General features: G+C 50.5%; 1 protein-coding gene across 1 annotated transcript in view; it reads left to right on the top strand.

Annotated features, from left to right (window-relative positions):
* Positions 1-17,806, top strand: part of LOC124685192 (protein DCL homolog, chloroplastic-like) — a 31,273-nt gene extending 13,467 nt beyond the window's left edge. The window contains exons 3-4 of the mRNA XM_047219526.1: positions 16,988-17,154; positions 17,227-17,806. Of these exons, the coding sequence (XP_047075482.1) occupies positions 16,988-17,152 (165 nt within the window). The 3' untranslated portion in view covers positions 17,153-17,154; positions 17,227-17,806. The remainder of the gene's footprint in view (positions 1-16,987; positions 17,155-17,226) is intronic.
* Positions 17,807-18,052: the final 246 nt, after the last annotated feature.

The raw sequence follows: 18,052 nt of genomic DNA, 5'->3' as shown, positions 1-18,052 counted from the left end.
AACCCTTCGTGAGGATTCCTCTCCGGCTTAGGTCTTCGGGACGAAGGGTTTCGCGAAGAAAAGGAGGCGAAAGGGGCCGTGGGGGCCCCACACCACATGGTGGCGCGGCCGAGCCATGGGCCGCGCCGCCCTATGGTGTGGGCCCACCTTGGGTCCAGCTGGCTCCCCCTTCTGGTTTCCTTCGTCATCTGGAAAAATAGGATTTTTGGTGAAATTTCCTTCCACAGTTGATCTTCCGAAATATTGCATCTTGACAGTGCTTTTTCCAGCAGAATCCTGGCTCCGGTACGCGATCTCCAAATAATCATGAAACATGCAAAATAGATGAAATAACATAAGTATTGTGTCCCAATATGAAATATATCAATGAATAACAGCAAATTTTGATATAAAATAGTGATGCAAATTGGACGTATCACCCGGCCGTCTCAACACGGTTGCCGACGCCCTGTCCCGCCGCGACACTGAGGATGTTGCAGACGACGTGACCACGGCAGGCACTGTCCTGTGCATCCGTTCGGGACCGTCCTTCGCCTTCATCGACGACGTCCGCCGTGCGACGACCACGGCCGCGGACGCCCAGACACTCCGCGGGCGCCTCGCCGACGGCGACTTGGGGGCGCCTTGGCGCCTTGACGACGGGCTCCTGCTACACGGACGCCGCATCTTCGTGCCCGCCCACGGCGACCTGCGCCAACAGGTCCTGCCGCTGGCACACTCCGCCGGCCATGAAGGCGTGCAGAAGACCCTCCATCGCCTTCGCGCTGATTTCTACATCCCCGGGGATGGTGCGCTCGTTCGTGACTGGGTGCGGTCATGCGTGACGTGCCAGCGGAACAAGACGGAGACGCTGCGACCAGCGGGTATGCTGCAGCCGCTGGACGTACCCTCCCATGTGTGAGCGGATATCTCCATGGACTTCATCGAGGGCCTTCCCAAGGTGGGCGGCAAGTCCGTCATCCTCACGGTGGTCGACCGCTTCTCCAAGTACGCGCACTTCATCGCCCTCGACCATCCATACTCAGCCGCATCCGTGGCCCGGGCCTTCTTCGACGGCATCGTCCGCCTCCACGGATTTCCTTCGTCCATCGTCAGCGATCGTGATCCTGTGTTCACTGGTCACGTCTGGCGGGATCTCTTCCGGATGGCGGGCGTGAAGCTCCGCATGAGCACCGTGTTCCACCCTCAGACCGACGGCCAGTCCGAGGTGGTCAATAAGGTGATCGCCATGTATTTGCGATGTGTGACGGGTGATCGACCACGAGCTTGGGTGGATTGGCTGCCATGGGCGGAGTACTGCTACAACACCTCCTATCACTCCGCCCTGCATGCCACGCCTTTTGAGGTGGTCTACGGGCGACCGCCGCCAGCGATGCTTCCTTATGAGCCGGGCACAGCTCAAACCGAGACGGCGGGCGACCTACTGCGCACCCGCGATGAGATCCTGACTGAGGCGCGCCAGTGTCTTCTCCAAGCACAGCAGCTGGCCCGGAAGTACTATGATGCTCATCACCGTGAGGCGGAGTTCGCGGTGGGGGATTGGGTTTGGCTGCGCCTCCTTCATAGGACCACGCAGTCCCTGGACCCACGCTCCAAGCGCAAGTTGGGACCCCGCTACGCCGGTCCTTTTCGAGTGCTGGAACGAGTTGGCACACTCGCATACCGCTTGGAGCTGCCGGCTACATCGTGCCTACATGACGTCTTCCATGTCGGCCTACTCAAGGCCTACCGCGGGGACCCACCGGCAGTGACGCCGGACCTTCCCCCTACTACAGATGGTCGTCTGCTGCCAGCTCCAGCTAAAGTGGTGAAGGTGATGCAGGCGCAGCAGCGTCGCGGCGTTTGGCATGTTCTAGTGCAGTGGGCCGGTCTGCCAGAAGAGGAGGCCACTTGGGAGAAGCTCGAGGAGTTCCGCCAGCAGTTTCCAGATGTTCAGCTCGAGGACGAGCTGTTTGTGAAGGCAGGGAGAGATGTTATGACTGGTTTGGCCTATAGCAGGAGGAAGCCCATTAGTGGGCCTAAATTAGGGGCTTAGCCCATTTATCTTTATGTCATTAGCCTATATATATCCCTGTAATAGCTACGTGAAAGAACAAGCAATAATCAATCTATTATTGCCAACTCCCTGAGGAGTTGGCGTTCCAAACCCTAGCCGCCGCCTCCCACCTGCGCCGCCTCCCCTCCCTCACGACGGCGGCTGGCCGCCGGCGCCGCCTTCCTCCCCCGCGTTCTGTGCACTTCCACCCCTACAACCTACGTCCCAGGCCTGGTTAGACCCCGAGTCTCTACCATGGCGCTTCACTTCAAGTTCCGCGTGTTACACGGTGAAGGAGCTGGAGGCGAACTCGCCTCAGCAATCTCTCTACAGATTGTAGCCAGCCGACTCGACTCCCTTTGGAGTCGGATGATGGCTTCTGCGGCCTTATCCTTCATCGCGAGAAGGGCGAGCCACATGTACCGCGTCAAGTCGTTGACCAGGAGGAGGAAGTACCTCTTCTCGCTTGGCGTAGCCGGCATGATCGGCCCGTAGAGGTCACCGTGAACCAACTCGAGTCGGTCCTTCGCCCGCTATCATGCTTGCTGCACAAACGATGCTCGCCGCTGCTTCCCTGCTAGGCAAGCGTCGCTGAGCTGGTTCACGTGCTCCAAAAGGGGAAGTCCATGCACCGTGTCTCCTTTGGCTAGTCGACACAAGCTGTCGAAGTTGAGGTACCCGAACCGCGCATGCCAAGTCCATGCCTCACCAAACACACCGGCTGAGCGACTCGCGCGGTCAACTTGTACATCCGGTTGGCCTTGCGCTTGACTTTCACAAGTAGCTTGCACTGCCGGTCTCGCACACTCAGAGGAATCCATTCTCGATTAGCACCTAGCAGCCCTTCTTGTCGAACTATCCTAGGCTGATGATGTGCGTGTTAGTCGGGGCATGTAATACACCCTCGTGATGGCTCGGTGCTCGCCTGACTTGCAGACAAACGAAAGCATCCCTTGCCCGCAGATGTGGACAGTGGGGTCGGCTCCGAACTTGACGGAGCTGGCCACGCTCGAGTCGAACTCTGCAAACGCGGCGCGGTCACCAGCATGTGATTGGTGGCGCCCGAGTCGAGGTACCAGGCACCCTCCTTGGTGTCCTCCTCTTGCGCCAGGTTGACGTGCGCCTTCTCCCTCCACCAGGAAGAGGGTTGACTCCCTGCAGTCAACTTCACCACATCCGGCTTTGTGAGTCGAGGTGCTTGAGATCTCAATGGGCTACTATGGTCCAGCGGATCCTGGAGCGCTCCTCCGGAGGAGTCGACTCTCCCTCCAACTCTGCCACCAGTCGAGACGAGGGTGTTGCTTCCAACGTGCTCGACTCCACGCTCTGGCCAGTCGACACTTGAAGCTGCGGGGCGGACGCCACGGTGCACACCTACATCATGAGCAACACGTCATCATCGGCTTTGCCGCACACGAGGTGAGCTTCCTCGCGCTTCTTGCAACAATCCCACGCCCAATGGCTGGCGATTATGCAGTACCGATACGTGTCTTTCGACGTGTCGTGGTTCCCGGTGCCTCGCGCACCTAGGTTGCCATGTCCACGGCCTCGCGGCTTGACGCCTCCACGTCCTGCTTGGCTGGACGATGCGCCTCCACTCCGAGGTTCATCCGCGCGAGCCACTCCTCTTCGGAGAGGACTAACTTGCCGGCATGCTTGGCCTCTGGCCCCTCATGCTCGTGGTACTCCTCGTCTGCCTTAAGCTGGCCGATGAGCTCCTCCACGTAGAGTGTGTCGAGGTTGAGCAAGGTTTTGATTGGAACATGCCATCTGCGAGAATTTCTCCGGGACTACGGAGAGGAAATTATGGATGACGTATGGTTCGCTGATGTTCACGCTGAGCACACTAAGTTGTGACACGGGTGACAACAAGCGCATGCCGAAGTTGTCGATGTCCTTGCTGTCGCCGAACATGGTGGCCTCAAGCTGCTTCTTCATCCCTGTTACCTTTGCGCTACGCACTCAGGGCACCCTGAGCCACATTGTCTTCACAGCCTCCCACGCCTCCTTCACAGTCTCCTTCACAACGAGGGTGGAGAGTGGAGACCATCTCTGGCCTGATAGACCGCATCAGGCACTCAATAGCAGTGCTGTAATTCTCGCGCTCTAGTGTCCCGTCTGTGACGGCGACCCAAAGCTGGCACCTCCAGCATGACCTGCATGAGGGCCCAATGTGCGTAGTTCCTGTGAGTCACCATCAGCCACGAACTACCGGTTTCGCGGACCAACCGCTGGAAAGCCAGTGAGCTCCTACTCGTTCATTCATTCATGGCCCTATATGTAGCTGGCCAAGTGACCACAAAGCCAAAAGGTAATATCACATCGGAGTCCGATGTGATGTGTTTATGCTGTCTAGCACGTCCTATGCACTATTCATGATGTGTAAGCACGTCCTAACCAGTAACCACTGTTCATGAAGTCTAGCACGTCCTATGCACCACCTATGTGATGTTACAGGTGTTGATGTACTGTTGGCTTCACGAAGCCAGCTACTATTCCCGCCTCCGGGAGGCCGGCTGGCCGTGCCGGCTTAAGGGACCTGGTTCGGGACACGCCCCAAAGCCTACACTGCCCCTGAAACACAAGCCAATTCTAACAATCTTTTTTTTCCATTTCCTTTCCTGTTTCTTCTTCATTGAGCCCATGCCAATGATCTCCTCCAAAACAACAACAACGCTGCCTGCTGCCAAGGCCCATGATACCTAGGTTATTTTACGTGTATTTCATCATGTTAGCGCAATGACATCTTGGTGGCTAGACAACACAGTGAAACCATGCTTCAGCGTGCTCCGCGTCTAGGGCGGCGTCCCTGGATATGCGGCGGAGGCTCCTCCTCCACGGCCTCCCGCGATGGATGGTGGTGGCGGCGGCTGTTGGATCTTGTGCCCGCCGAGATCCATCGCCGGCTTATGCTGGCGGCGCGAGGAAGGGGGCGGCGATGTTTGGGGCAAGGATGGTGTGGTTGCGGCTTCCGCCGTCCACCGAATTCTCCTTCGTCATCGTTGGTCAGCGGATGGCGGCGTGGGGGCCTGTTCGTCTGCTTCGGGTTTGAAGGTGGTGGTCCTAGGGTTCTTCTTCTGCGAAGATGAAGACCTACCGGATGCTGATCCTTTTCATCTAGCCGGAGTGTTGAGTTCCGGAAGGCTCCGCCGGTGAATGGAACAACGCATCTTTTGCCTGTAGTTTGCTGGATCGGGTGGTATTCGATCGCACGCACCCATGCTTTTATTCCGACCGATTGGTTCTGGAGGGAGCGAGGCGAAGCTCTTTTTCTGTGTTGACATCAAATGACTATGGATCCATGATGAAAGTCAGAAGAAGAGAATATCACGAAGGCCGGATGGGAGGACTAGCTAACGGAGGTTCAAGTCTCCGCGCCGTTGAGGGACTTGCTTGGTGTTCCGTGCTTCACAACAACGGTATGAAAGTGGAGGCGACATCACAGGTGAAGAGGTGTCAGAGTCCTACCTTTCATGGTAAAAACCAAAGGTCTAGCCTTAACTGGTTGTGCATTGTTTTGAGAGTGGGGACTATCTTCAGGGTGAAAACCTAAGATCTTTGATCGGGCGATGACGGTATTAGAGCATCGTTCCCTTCTTGGAGGCGTCGCTTTTGGAGAGTCTGTATTTCAGGTGTTGTCTTGGTGGTGGATGTATTGCTGTTGTTAGGCCGAGATACTGTAGCGGGACTTTTGTTTCTTAGTTTTCTTTTTCTATTTTTGGATGTGTGCATCCGTAGTGCCATTAGGGTGGTGCGTTGTCGCAGAAGCTGGCTGTAATTATCTTTTGATATTAATATATTTCCTTTATCGAAAAATGTGCCTGTGGCAATACACCTTCATCTACCTTCATCTACGTGTGTGTATTTCAGCGTGCTAGCAATTCTGGCAGTTATAGCAAACTAAAACCAGTCAAGAAAGGTAAAAAGAATTCTGAGAGCTACCTAAGCTATCCTATGAATAGAAAACAAAACCAGGCAAAAGAAACAAAAAGGAAGAGCCTACGGCCTCTAGGAGGCGGCATCCCACGGTTACGCGTGCAATGGCAGCTGCTGCAGAGCCTTTGCACCAGCGATCACTCGCAACTCTTCTTCAGCAAGGATGACATCAACTAGGGCTTCGAAATATGGGCATTCCCTTTGTCTAAGAGAGGAGGAGGTTTCCCTAATCCACTAGGGATGATGGAGGCATAAGCCTAAGTTGGTTCATCCTAGTCTTCCTAATGAAGGGGGAAGGTGGGAGCCTATATATAGGGAGCTACTAAGAGGGGTAGTTTAGGCATAAGATAAGATACATCACAACCACACATGTGGCATCAAACGGTTCAGCTTGTAGGTGGTTGCGGTCAAGGCGGTAGTGCCAGCGAATCCTGGTGATGGGGCGGTGGTGGTGCCACTGCCACTGCGGTGTGGCCGGTGCTGCTGGCCTGGCGTCTGGCGGAAGTGCCGCCGGTGGCTGGCGGTACTGCCGGCCCTGGAGCAGCTAGCTTCTCCTCTTCCTCCGTGAACTTGGCCTTCCCTCCTCGAGCCTCAATGCTTCCTTCTGTTCTCTCCATCCGTGATGATATATCCCTACCATTGACACGGGATGGATTTTAAAGTAGTATACCATTCATGAGGGTAGCAAAGGGAATCACATAGAGGATCAGATTCACCTTTGATGGAGATGTTGGCGCTGAAGCACATGATGCGGTGAAGACCGAAGGTCGGGCCGCATCATCTCCCACTACTTGAAAAAGAGTCGTCCTCGACGATAACTCATCATGAACATGTAGAGGAGGTAGATGACAACAACGCTTGAATGTTCACTTGAAAGTCATGTACCCTATCAATAGCACAAGAGAAGCAAGAGAACACTCAAAGCGTAGCCAATGTTCAACGGGTTTAGCAATAGGCCCTAAGTAGAAGGAGGTCACCTTAGCATAATGCCGATGTGCTCTCATTGATAGATCTTGTGTAGTCGAAGTATGTGGGTGAAACCACTCCTTGGACTTCATCGACAAGTCACTTTTAATTTCACACAACAAAAACCAAGCAAGATATTTTTGTGCGTGATAGAGGAGCACATCATCAATGACATGTCCATTCTTGTTGACAATACCGTTAGCAGCACATATATATCAAGAAGAATGCATATGCAAGGTCAAAGTGTAAGAACTCTAACTCTGTATGAACATCTTCCAAATGTGGAGACACAAAAACTCCAAAATGTGAGAAGACCATGATGTCCATCTCATGTAGAAACTCATGTTCATTATTGCACTGAAGGCATCGGAAAGAGAAATTGTTCAACATACTTGAAGCAATAAGAGGAGAATTTGACAAAAACACAAGAGAAAAGGTGTCCAAGATATCATCAACATGTGTGCACACAAACCATCGGAAAGAGAAATTGGTCCTCCTATTTGTTGCAACACAAAACACATTCTCCCAAAAGTTCACCAAAACAACATTTGCCCTACCGTGCGTGCCAACAAACCAAATGAAAGAGAAATTATTCAACTTGTTTGAGGCAACGCCAAAGGTAAGAATCAACTCATCATGCTTGCAAAAGAACCATAAGAAAGAGAAATTGTTCGGCATGTTCAATGCAAAGCGTGGGAAAGGTATTAGAGCCGAGTTCGATCTTGTACTTACTTGTATTGTGCTCTCAACAACTCTTTTGGTCAACTCGTGCTCAATCGAAGTTGACATTGGAGTTTGGGTACCTACACACATGTTAGACAACAAGAACAATGTGTGTGCATGGTATATGAACACATCATCCATCATGATGTTTCATTTCTTTTGCACATCACCATTAGCGTTAAGCAATGCATCATAATAGATATGGTGAATATGTGGGGTAAACAGATGGACATGCTCATCATGGACATAGGCAAAGTCTCCAAAATTTGAGAGAGCTATGGGAGCAATCACATTTACAAGCATATTAACATTATTGCAAACCAAACATTAGAAAGAGCAAGTATTCAACATTTTGGTTGCATTAATGCGAGAGTATTGCAAGCATATAGCACAAAGCATGTTCAAGTTTTCATCATAGCATGTCATGGTCAAATTGTCACAAGCAACTACTTTCACATGATCAACAATGGTGGTATCACAAGTATCACAAGGGAGAGTGAAAGAAGCATATGACATAGCAATAGGCTCATCAATAACATGCATGTACTCACAAATCATCATGTCCGCTAGTGGGACCATGGCATCATCAACACCCATATAGGTACCTTTGTAGTCCCGCTCATATGAGGTAGGTGTTGTGGAAGTGGTAGGCTCCATGTGGCCTCCATGTTCATCTTCAAGCAAGCATGGTATGATATCATCATCTTTATGCACCATGTACATCTTCTGTATGATCGGCGTCTCGTCATCCATGGTACCTATGGAAACATAAGAGAACACACTAGAGGTACAAGGTAAGTTGTTAGAAATTGAAATGGCCTCACATGACCTATCAACTACCACTCTCATCTCACTTGGTGTATCACTCATGCTCTCGAAGTGGAGTCACTCAAGCTCACATATAGTGGAGTCGCTCATCTCACATATAGTGGAGTCTCTCATCTCCATGGCAATGGCATCGTCCTGTCCGAGCAACCTAGCAAAGAGGAAGACAACACAAGAGGAGTAGAGGTTAAGTTGTTAGATATCAAAACGTCCTCACTCAACTCATGTGGTGTGTCACTCTTGCTCTCAAGGTGTTTGAAGTAGGATTTGCACTCGGCTTTGTCTTGGGTGGTTATCTTGGTTTCGAGCATCTAACTCGGCGAAGTATGCTCTCATCTCGGCTTGTTCTTGTGGGGTCATATTGTATAGCTCTCACTAGGAAAGGTGTATATCTATCTGGTGGAAGGAAAACTACACAAGTATCCCACCTTTCGAGATGATGTCGGAAAAATGGTTCAAGTCAAGAGCAAAGTCAAATTGTACCGGGTACTCACACACGCACTCAAAACACACGCAAAAGGCTAAGAACTCTATATGGTGGTAGGAATAGAGTGGATAGCAAACGAAAAAGACCAACAGAAAAGTCTATTGTCAAATGTGGGTAAATCCAAAGTTAAATGTTAAAAGTGATGATCTATGTCAAGGAAACACGGAAACACACACAAGGAGAACAATGGGGGTTAGCGTGACCAAGGAAGTGAGCAAGTAACAAAAATTATCCTAGCAAAGACTATAAGCTCGGTGTCACGCCAACACAAGAGACCGAAACTTAGTTTTACAAGAAAGAAGCAACAAGATTTGCACAAAATGCCACTCTTCTCTTATCTCTCTTTGCTTAGAAGCTTTCGACTCCTTTGTATCGGTGGCAAACACACTCTTTTTGTATCTATTTCTTTTCCTTTTTCTCTATGCTTAGAAGCTCTATTTTTTCTCTATATGTCACACTTTTTCTTCTTTTGTGTATCTTTCTCACCGTGCTTGCTTCGGAGCTCAACTCAACGCACACACCCCCTCTCACGATCGTGGCACTTGTGCAATGGTTCGCAACACTCGGAAAGCCACTCTCAATGGGATAGGTACACAAAGAAAATAAATGGGGCTACAAGGGGTGAAGCAAGTTATACCTAGATGAAAATGTTAGGCGGTGTCGGAAAACACACAACTTGTGATGATGTCGATGATGGTGTCGAAGTTGCGCCGGAATCCGGGGTGCCAAAGGGTGTCGCCGCGGTGTTGATGTAGGCGCGGACGCATATGGTACAACCAATGCACTCCAAATCGGAAACAAGGCGAATGAAATCAATGCCTGAAAATTTGAGTCAAGACAAGCGGTCGAAGTTGTCAAAATTTTGGAGTCAAACGGGCTCGGAAAAGTTGTCAAAATTGGAGTCAAAATGGTGTCAGATTGTTGTCAAAATTTGAAGTCAAATGTGCTCTGAAAAGTTGTCAAAACTTGGGCCAAAATTAGATTCAAAACTGTTTCAAATTTCTGCCAAAAGTTGGGTCAAAATTGCACAGGAACGACAGTGCCGTGGAACTGGGCGGCGGTACCATAGAAGCTGGCGGCAGTGCCGGGGTAATCAGCGGAAGTACCGCTTCAGCTGGCGGCAGTGTCGTGCGGGTTAGCGGTAGTGCTGGTTTGTGGATGCTGCGCGCGTGGAGAGGAAAGCGAGCGCCATCTTACAACAAGGATGGCAGGACCTGGATGCGGGCGCTGTTGTACATGGGCGTGAGAGCCAGGGGCGGAGGCGGCTGAATGCAAGTGGGGCGGCGTTGGCGGAGGTCAACGCGAGTGGATGGCGACGCGAGGAGTAGCGAGCTGGTGAGCGTGGCTGGTGCACGCGCGAGCTGCTAGCGGTGGGCGTGTGGTGGGCAGGGAGGCGCTGCTGGCGGGCGCGCAAGGTGAGCCGCGACTCGGTTGAGGTCTTGGCGCGTGCGTGCGCATGGGGTGAGCGCCGGGCAGGGCAAGCTGGGGCGAGCGCACAGGCGGGTGGGCAGGCAACGCGCAGGCGCGTGGTGGCGGCAGGGCCTGGAAGCTGTTGGCTGGGGAGCGGAGGCGCGCAGCACGGTGGATGGCGTTGGCCGGAGGCGCGAGTGGAGGTGGCCGGCGGCAGTGCCGTGAGGACAAGCCAGTATCGAAAATTTGGAGCACGAACGATGAATTGCAGTGGAAAGCAACACAAAAATCCGTCGATTCCAGGAGATTTAGAAGGAAACGGAGCACCAAAATTTCAGGGATTGTAGATCAACCACTAAGACAACAAATATGGATCAAAACCACAAAATACACAACAAATCTGGAGATCAAATTTCGAGCTATTTTTTGGATATTTTTTCAGAAAAAGTTTTGGGGCGAAAATTGGAACGGTGGGGGTCAAATTCGTGGCAACCTAGAGCTCTGATACCATATGATGTGGGCTAAGCCTCGATTGGGTGGCCCGATCTCACGAATTGACCAAGAAATGGAGAGGGTGAGGGATGAACACGAAGTACACGAACAAGAACACGAAGAACACGGCGAACACACGCAACACAACTCGATACAATTCGGTTTACTCCTGACAGCCCGGACCACTGTCCCGATAGAATCTCTCGAGAGAAAAACACGAGGTTGAATCCCGAGAGAAAGATCGGTATACGATCGGTAGAGTCACACGTGTCAAAGACTGCAGTAGAATCAGAAGTTTGAAAGACTAATCATATAAGGAGTGCCATGATACAACTCATAGATTGATGTCTAAGAGAGGAGGGGGTTTCCCTAATCCACTAGGGATGGTGGAGGCATAAGCCTAAGTTGGTTCATCCTAGTCTTCCTAATGAAGGGGGAGATGGGAGCCTATATATAGGGAGCCACTAAGAGGGGTAGTTTAGGCATAAGACAAGAAACATCACAACCACACATGTGGCATCAAACGGTTCATCTTGTAGGTGGTTGTGGTCAAGGCGGTAGTGCCGGCTGGCCCTGGCGGTAGTGTCGGCGAATCCTGGTGATTGGACGGTGGTGGTGCCACTGGGGTGTGGCCGGTACTGCCGGCCTGGCGTCTGGCGGAAGTGCCGCCGGTGGCTGGCGGTACTGTTGGCCCTGGAGCATCTAGCTTCTCCTCTTCCTCGATGAACTTGGCCTTCCCTCCTCGAGCCTCGATGCTTCCTTCTCTTCTCTCCATCCATGATGATGTATCCCTACCATTGACACAGGATGGATTTTAAAGTAGTATACCGTTCACGAGGGTAGCAAAGTGACTCGCATAGAGGATCAGATTCACCTTTTATGGAAATGTTGGCGTTGAAGCACATGATGCGGTGAAGACCGAAGGTCGGGCCGCATCACATGGCGTCCTCCTTTTGCGATGGCCTTTTAAAACGGTATAGCCCTAGGGAGAGATCAGAGATTACATTTGAGAAGGAGGTTTGGGTAGAGAGCAGTTGTTCTGTGAAGATTATTGCATTCATTGCTTCCCAGATTTTCCAGAGGGTGGTGAGCAGTACCGTTGGCCATGTGGATGACGGTAGATCTGGTGATAGTGGGGCTCGCCAAATGTCGGGGAAGTTTAGGGTTTGCGGCTCAATCTTTGCACGCAACCAGAATGCACGCGCCCCAGGACAATCGAAGAACAAATGATGTCTGTCTTCAGTAACGTGAGGGCATCTGTGGCAGAATGGGGAGTCGATGATGGTCTTGCGATGTAGATTGCTTCTTGTGTTTAGCTTGTTAAGATGCAGTAGCCATCCAAAGATTTAAACTCTGCCTGGAACCTGAGAGTTCCAAATGGCAGCGGTGTAGTCGTCGTTGTTGTTGTCTTGGAGGGCAAGGTAGGAGATGAGAACATCATCCCTAGATGAGACAACCTGGAGCCTTACCTGCCGGGTAAATGGATGACTGACCATCAAGTGCGAGCCCGATTCTTCCCGATGACATCATCACATAGAGACAGGTGTCAGGATGCGGCAGCCCATGCCTTGTTAGGTGTCCCTGCTTCTGATAAGCTATCTGTTAGAGCATCACTAGCAGTGCCCTCAAACTGGAAACCCTCAAAGCCAATTTGAGGGTCGACAAAACGCGAATTTGAAGGCCCAAAACGGCCGGCGCAGATCAGTGCCCTCAAACCAACCCTCAAAACAGAACATTCCGCGCCCCGGTCTTCAAACCCTCAAAACAGGTAATCAACACACAATATCATGAAACACACATATCATGAAACAAACATATCATGAAACACACATATCATGAAACAAACATATCATGAAACACACATATCATGAAACAAACTTGCAAATGATTATAAATGATGCATGGTTCATAGTTTTACATCACATAATCAACATTGTCCTTCCAAAAGATCATCATCACCACCATGGCCGGCGGCTCAAACGAAGTTGTCCACACCTCCGTCTCCACCACCACTCATCGGAGACTCACCTCGGAGAGTAGACGACACACCACTACCACGCAGTACCCTCTTCCTCTCCGCGATGTCCGCCTTGGTCCCCTTCCACCACGCCAATTGGTCTTCATCCATGTCTTTTTTAGACATCATCATGTGCTCCTTCTCCTCGGCCATAATCTCTTTCCATGCCTTTGCTTCCTTGAGCTTGATTATCCTATCCTCCATTTCGGCCTTCCGGTTGGCATCTTCTCGCCTAGCTTCCAACTTTGCAAGTTTCACCGCTTTCTTTGTCTCGGTGATAAGGAGTTTTGTCTCCAATGCCTTCAATGTCAATGTCTCCTTTGTCTTGATCATTTGATCAAGCTTGTCCTTCAAGCTTGATGCATCCGCTTCCAACTTCATCCTTTCCTTGGCCTTCTTGGATCCCTCGGGCTTGCCATGGTTCCTTCCTTCATCATCGGTATCATCTATATTGAGCATATCCGATTTCTTGGGGTTAGATTCTTGATCCCTTACTTTCCACTTGTCAGGATCTTTAAGCAATGCCCAACAATGCTTGAAGGCAAAAGATTTTCCCTTGGAACCGGCCATGTCCTTGTACCGCAAGTCCGCATATGTCTCCTACAATATGCATAATTGGAAGCATAGCATGATCACAACCGTGCATAATGTAAAAATAGGAAGGATAGCATGACCAAAGAGTGAGGTTGAGTTTACTCACATAGTCACTCTTAACGGTGCCACTTGGTGGAGCGTTGATCACTTGGTCCATAGCCGCACTCCAACGAGCACAAGCGGGCTTTATCACCTCCCACCGTCCTTGAAGTGACCGGTAAGAACGATGGACCAAGCGGCCGGTCTTGGGCTTGAGCTTGCAATACTTGTCCTCGATCCGTTGCTAATCGCGTTTCCCGGTTTGATCCCTGCCATGAACCGCATCCATCCCAACTTCCGACCAAGCACGATCCAAAAGAACATCTTCAACCTCGGTGTAGTTCGACGATCGGATTACGGGCCGGCGAGCACCTTCCTCTTGAGAGGCTTTGAATGCCGCCTCATTGATCTCGACCACCTCTTCCTCCTCCTCCTCTTCCTCTTCCTCCACACCTTCAAAGTCGAACGAATCGAGGAGAGGAGCCCCAATGTTCACCTCGGCATCGTTGAGAAGTCCCATGTAAGAAGAAGTTGGGGCCTCCATTTCGTCGAGCACCTCATTGGCGCTTGGCGGCGGAGGGACGGACATGGGCGGAGGAGCGGCCTTCCTCCGGTCGACAGCTTCTTCAGTCGGGCCTTCTTTGGCCCCAAGCTGGCCGGCTTGTTACTCTTCGGGGCGGGGGCGCTCGGGGCTGGGGCGGGGGCGGGGGCGCTCGAGGCAGGGGAGACGGCGGCGGGGCCTATGACGACGTGCGCCTGCCTCCTCTTCACGCCGACGTGCGTGGAGGCCACCATACCGGCCACCATGGTGGCGCTCGGGGCCGGGGCGGGAGGCGGCTGCGCAGGGGCCGGAGGCGGCGGCGCGAGGCCGCTCGAGCCACGGCTGGGCGTGGGATTTGCCGGCGGGGCGGGGGCGGGGGACGCTCGGGGCAGGGGCGCTGGGGCCTCCACGGCCGGCGGCGGGCGGGCGAGGGGCGGCGCAGCGCAGGGAAGGAGGAGCAGTTGAGGAAACTTCCCTCCCGTGACGCGGCGTTGACCGGATGAAGGGCCATGTGTATTTTGCCTCTCAACCTGTGTTTATACAGGTTGGGATGGAAAATGAGAGCCGGGCCTTCAAATTTTTTTGAGGGTTCATGGATTTGAGGGCTCTGTTCCGCGCCTACTCTCGGCCTCAACCCTCAAAAAGCAATTAATTTGAGGGTTTGAGAGTTTGAGGGTTCTGCTAGTAATGCTCTTACGTATCTAATTCATGGCCTCAACCCTCAAAAAAGCAGTTAATTTGAGGATTTGACCAGTTTGAGGGTTCTGGCTCTTACGTATCTAATTCATGTATAGTTCCTACCCATTTTATTTACATGTAAAACATATTTTTTTGTAAACAGAACTACAGAAGTACAATGTTACAAGAAGTCGCGTGATTTTAGCATTCTCAACCAGAATGTTGATCCTATAAATAATGAACTTAGAATCTTCTGTATGGTTGATGAAGTTGAGAAAATTAAGTCAATACCTTATGTGTAACTAGCACAAAACCCGTGCGCTGCTACGGGGCACATTAAATTAAGTGAACAATATTTTATACATTTAAATCCTTACTTCAATCGAATCTAAATGTTAGGGAGTCCTTAATTTACCCGGATGGTAACCATGCGCTACTGAACATCACAATTTTAAAACATGCAATAATGAAAATCTCCTGATGATTTAAGCCAATTGGCATGTGTCGGGCGTTGTCGTTCTCTGCGGCAACACCTTGTACGAAGAAGCAAATCGATATGTCAAGATGACACGAGGTCCTTCCCCCAAAGCAGGAGCACCGATGGCCTGAGATAGTATGTACTATGTACCACATACTCTAGGACTATGCTCTCTGACGCGTGGGGGAAAACAACCGTCAAGCTCAAGCGACATTATTATCCGACAAAGAACTCATAGGTAACAATGAGGATCATTCAATAGCGACAATGATCCCATGTGCGTCATCTATAGCCATGGTTACCTCATGCGGTCTGTCCAGATATAGGACAACCCAACCTCACGCACCCTCGTGACCAGTGAGTATTTTGGCCAAATGTTTGCAAAGTTATTTTCAATTTAAACATATCTTTCCCTTTTAAAATCTCTCTTAACATTTATTTTTCTTATTTTATATTAAAAATAGAAGCAGAACAAAACAGTATTCAACAACAACAAAAATCATAGCACACTCCTAGGCCGGCCAGCCTAGCTAGTAAAATGTTTGACTCGAGTCTACTCCAGTCCAGTGTTTAGTTCTCTTCACGGGACCCACGAGTAATGTTTTCTCCTGGTGCACTTTCCTCACACAGCTTCTCTCTTCCTCTTGCCAATTCCGAAATTCCCAAATCAGACATGGACTGCCGGACAAGAGAGTAGCGGTCGGATCGGCTGGACATCAATGTAGGCGGGACAGCTTTGTTGAAGGAGGCTGTATCAGCAGCTGTCGGATGGGAGGAGACGGCGCACGCGACTGCAGGAAGGGAAGAAACGACGCGGCTACTGGATGGGACTTAGGCATTTGTGGCTGCACATGCTGCTGCTTTGAACGGAGATGAGACGCCGCAAGATCAAGAAGAGGCGTTGTTGGTAAGCCAGATCACTGGAACGATGTTTCGTGGAGCTCCTGCTACTTCTAGCATGACAGACTTGCTACTTCTAGCATGACAGACTGGGCTGGCTTTCTTGGATTGATTTTCGTGTGGTGAATCATTTTTTTGCGGCTTGCTTTTCTGCATCAATTTTTGTGTGTTGAATCGGATAAAAAGAAATTCATTGTTGTTATTCTAGTGCCATCGCAGCAGCTCGGTGACAGGCCGGCAGCAGGAGATTGTGGAAGACGACGGAAGCATCAGCTCCGGCATGGGAGCACCAACAGAATACCACTAGTAGGAGCGCCCCTTCGGCCGGGAATTGCTGGATTCCGTCGCGCAAAGCCCTCGCCTGCCCCCGCCGCTCATGTCCGGGTCGTCCTGCCCGACTCCACACCCGTTGCTAGCCCTTGTCGACGCTCTCCGTCGGCCCGCACACCGGCGGGAGTAAGCCCTTCTCAACAACATCCGCTGGCCCGCACGCCTGGGAGTAAGCAGGGCGGCCGTGGAGGGTTCTGCGGGTCAGGGGAATTTTAGGAATGACGGGGATGTGTTCCGGGTTTGTTTAACATACGATGGACTGGGTTTGACTGGGTTTGACGGGGACGTGTTCCGGGTTTGTTTGACGTACGATGCACTGGTTTCTTTGACGCACCGAACGTTTTTTTTTTTTTGACCTACCAACACCACCGATCCGTAATTTTGTAGTAGAGATTAGTGGATATAGTATGTTACAGCGTAATTTACAGTTTATATGCACCTGATTAATGGTATCCTCAACAACACATCACATATTCAACTTTCCAAATGCAAGTGATTATTGGCGTTATCTTATAACTTTGAACTTCCCTTTGAAGGTTGATAGACACCCACAGTTCAGGAAGTCAAGATGCCTCTTTGTTGTTCGCACGGATGGCGTATGGATTGATTTCTCATACCAGAAGTGCATCCGTGAGTACATCCGAAAAAAGTATCCATCACATGGAGAGAGATTTATACAAGAACATTTCAAGCGAACCTGAAGGTAGGTGTAGTGCAAAGATGATGTAAGGTTATTGAGCTCCCCGCTTATGTTTGCTTGTTTCATTTCCTACAGGAATAATCTCTAGAGGATGTGTGCATGGAACAAAAAACTGTTACCACACTTACGAGGTTTAATGCAAGAAGACAAAAGATTTCAGAGGCATATGCCAAACGTATTCTCGGAACTGAATCATAAACGGCATAATTCCCGGTATTCGTTCAGAACTAACAGTGATGGTGAAACATGCCAAGAAAAGGAGGCCACTGCAAAGACAAGTTCGTTGCATTGTTCATGCTTTTTTTTTCCTGCTAGACTCGCTGAGTTACACAGCTCTGCTGCACGAAGAACTTCAAATATCAATCTAGAGCATATCAGCCAATAAAAGGAGACCAAATTGGAGACCGCAATGGCGACCAGATGCAGAACTTCAAATATCAATATAGAGCATATCAGCCTCGTCATCTGAATGAAACCCTTCTGTATGCTGAAGTACGATCTGGAACGTATGATGACAGTCTTCACTCTACTTCAAAAGTTCATATGTTATTGACTGAAATTGCAAAATTTAAAGGTCATATGTTATAATTGATGAAGAATTAATCCATTAATAAGTATGTTATTTTACACAAGAACAACTTGAGAACTTTACTTATTTCGAGGATACACCATGGAAAGTTGTATCAATCACATAGGAAAGTTGTATCAATCACATAGAACTTTACTTATCTCCTAACTACCACGTTAACTCTCTCAGTTCCGGGAAGGAGAAAGTGGTTCCACCTTAACTCTCTTAGTTCCGAGAAGGAGAAAGTGGTTCCATGGAAGAGTTGCTTCGCCTTGATCATCTCTCCAACAGTCGCCGGAGATGCCAACGATCCGTTGAAGCTCACGTGGTTCA

The sequence above is a fragment of the Lolium rigidum genome, chromosome 1 (assembly GCF_022539505.1).
Source record: "Lolium rigidum isolate FL_2022 chromosome 1, APGP_CSIRO_Lrig_0.1, whole genome shotgun sequence".
Classification (NCBI taxonomy): domain Eukaryota; kingdom Viridiplantae; phylum Streptophyta; class Magnoliopsida; order Poales; family Poaceae; genus Lolium; species Lolium rigidum.
The sequence above is the reverse complement of the archived record's forward strand: the minus strand, read 5'-3'. Positions and strand labels throughout refer to the sequence as shown.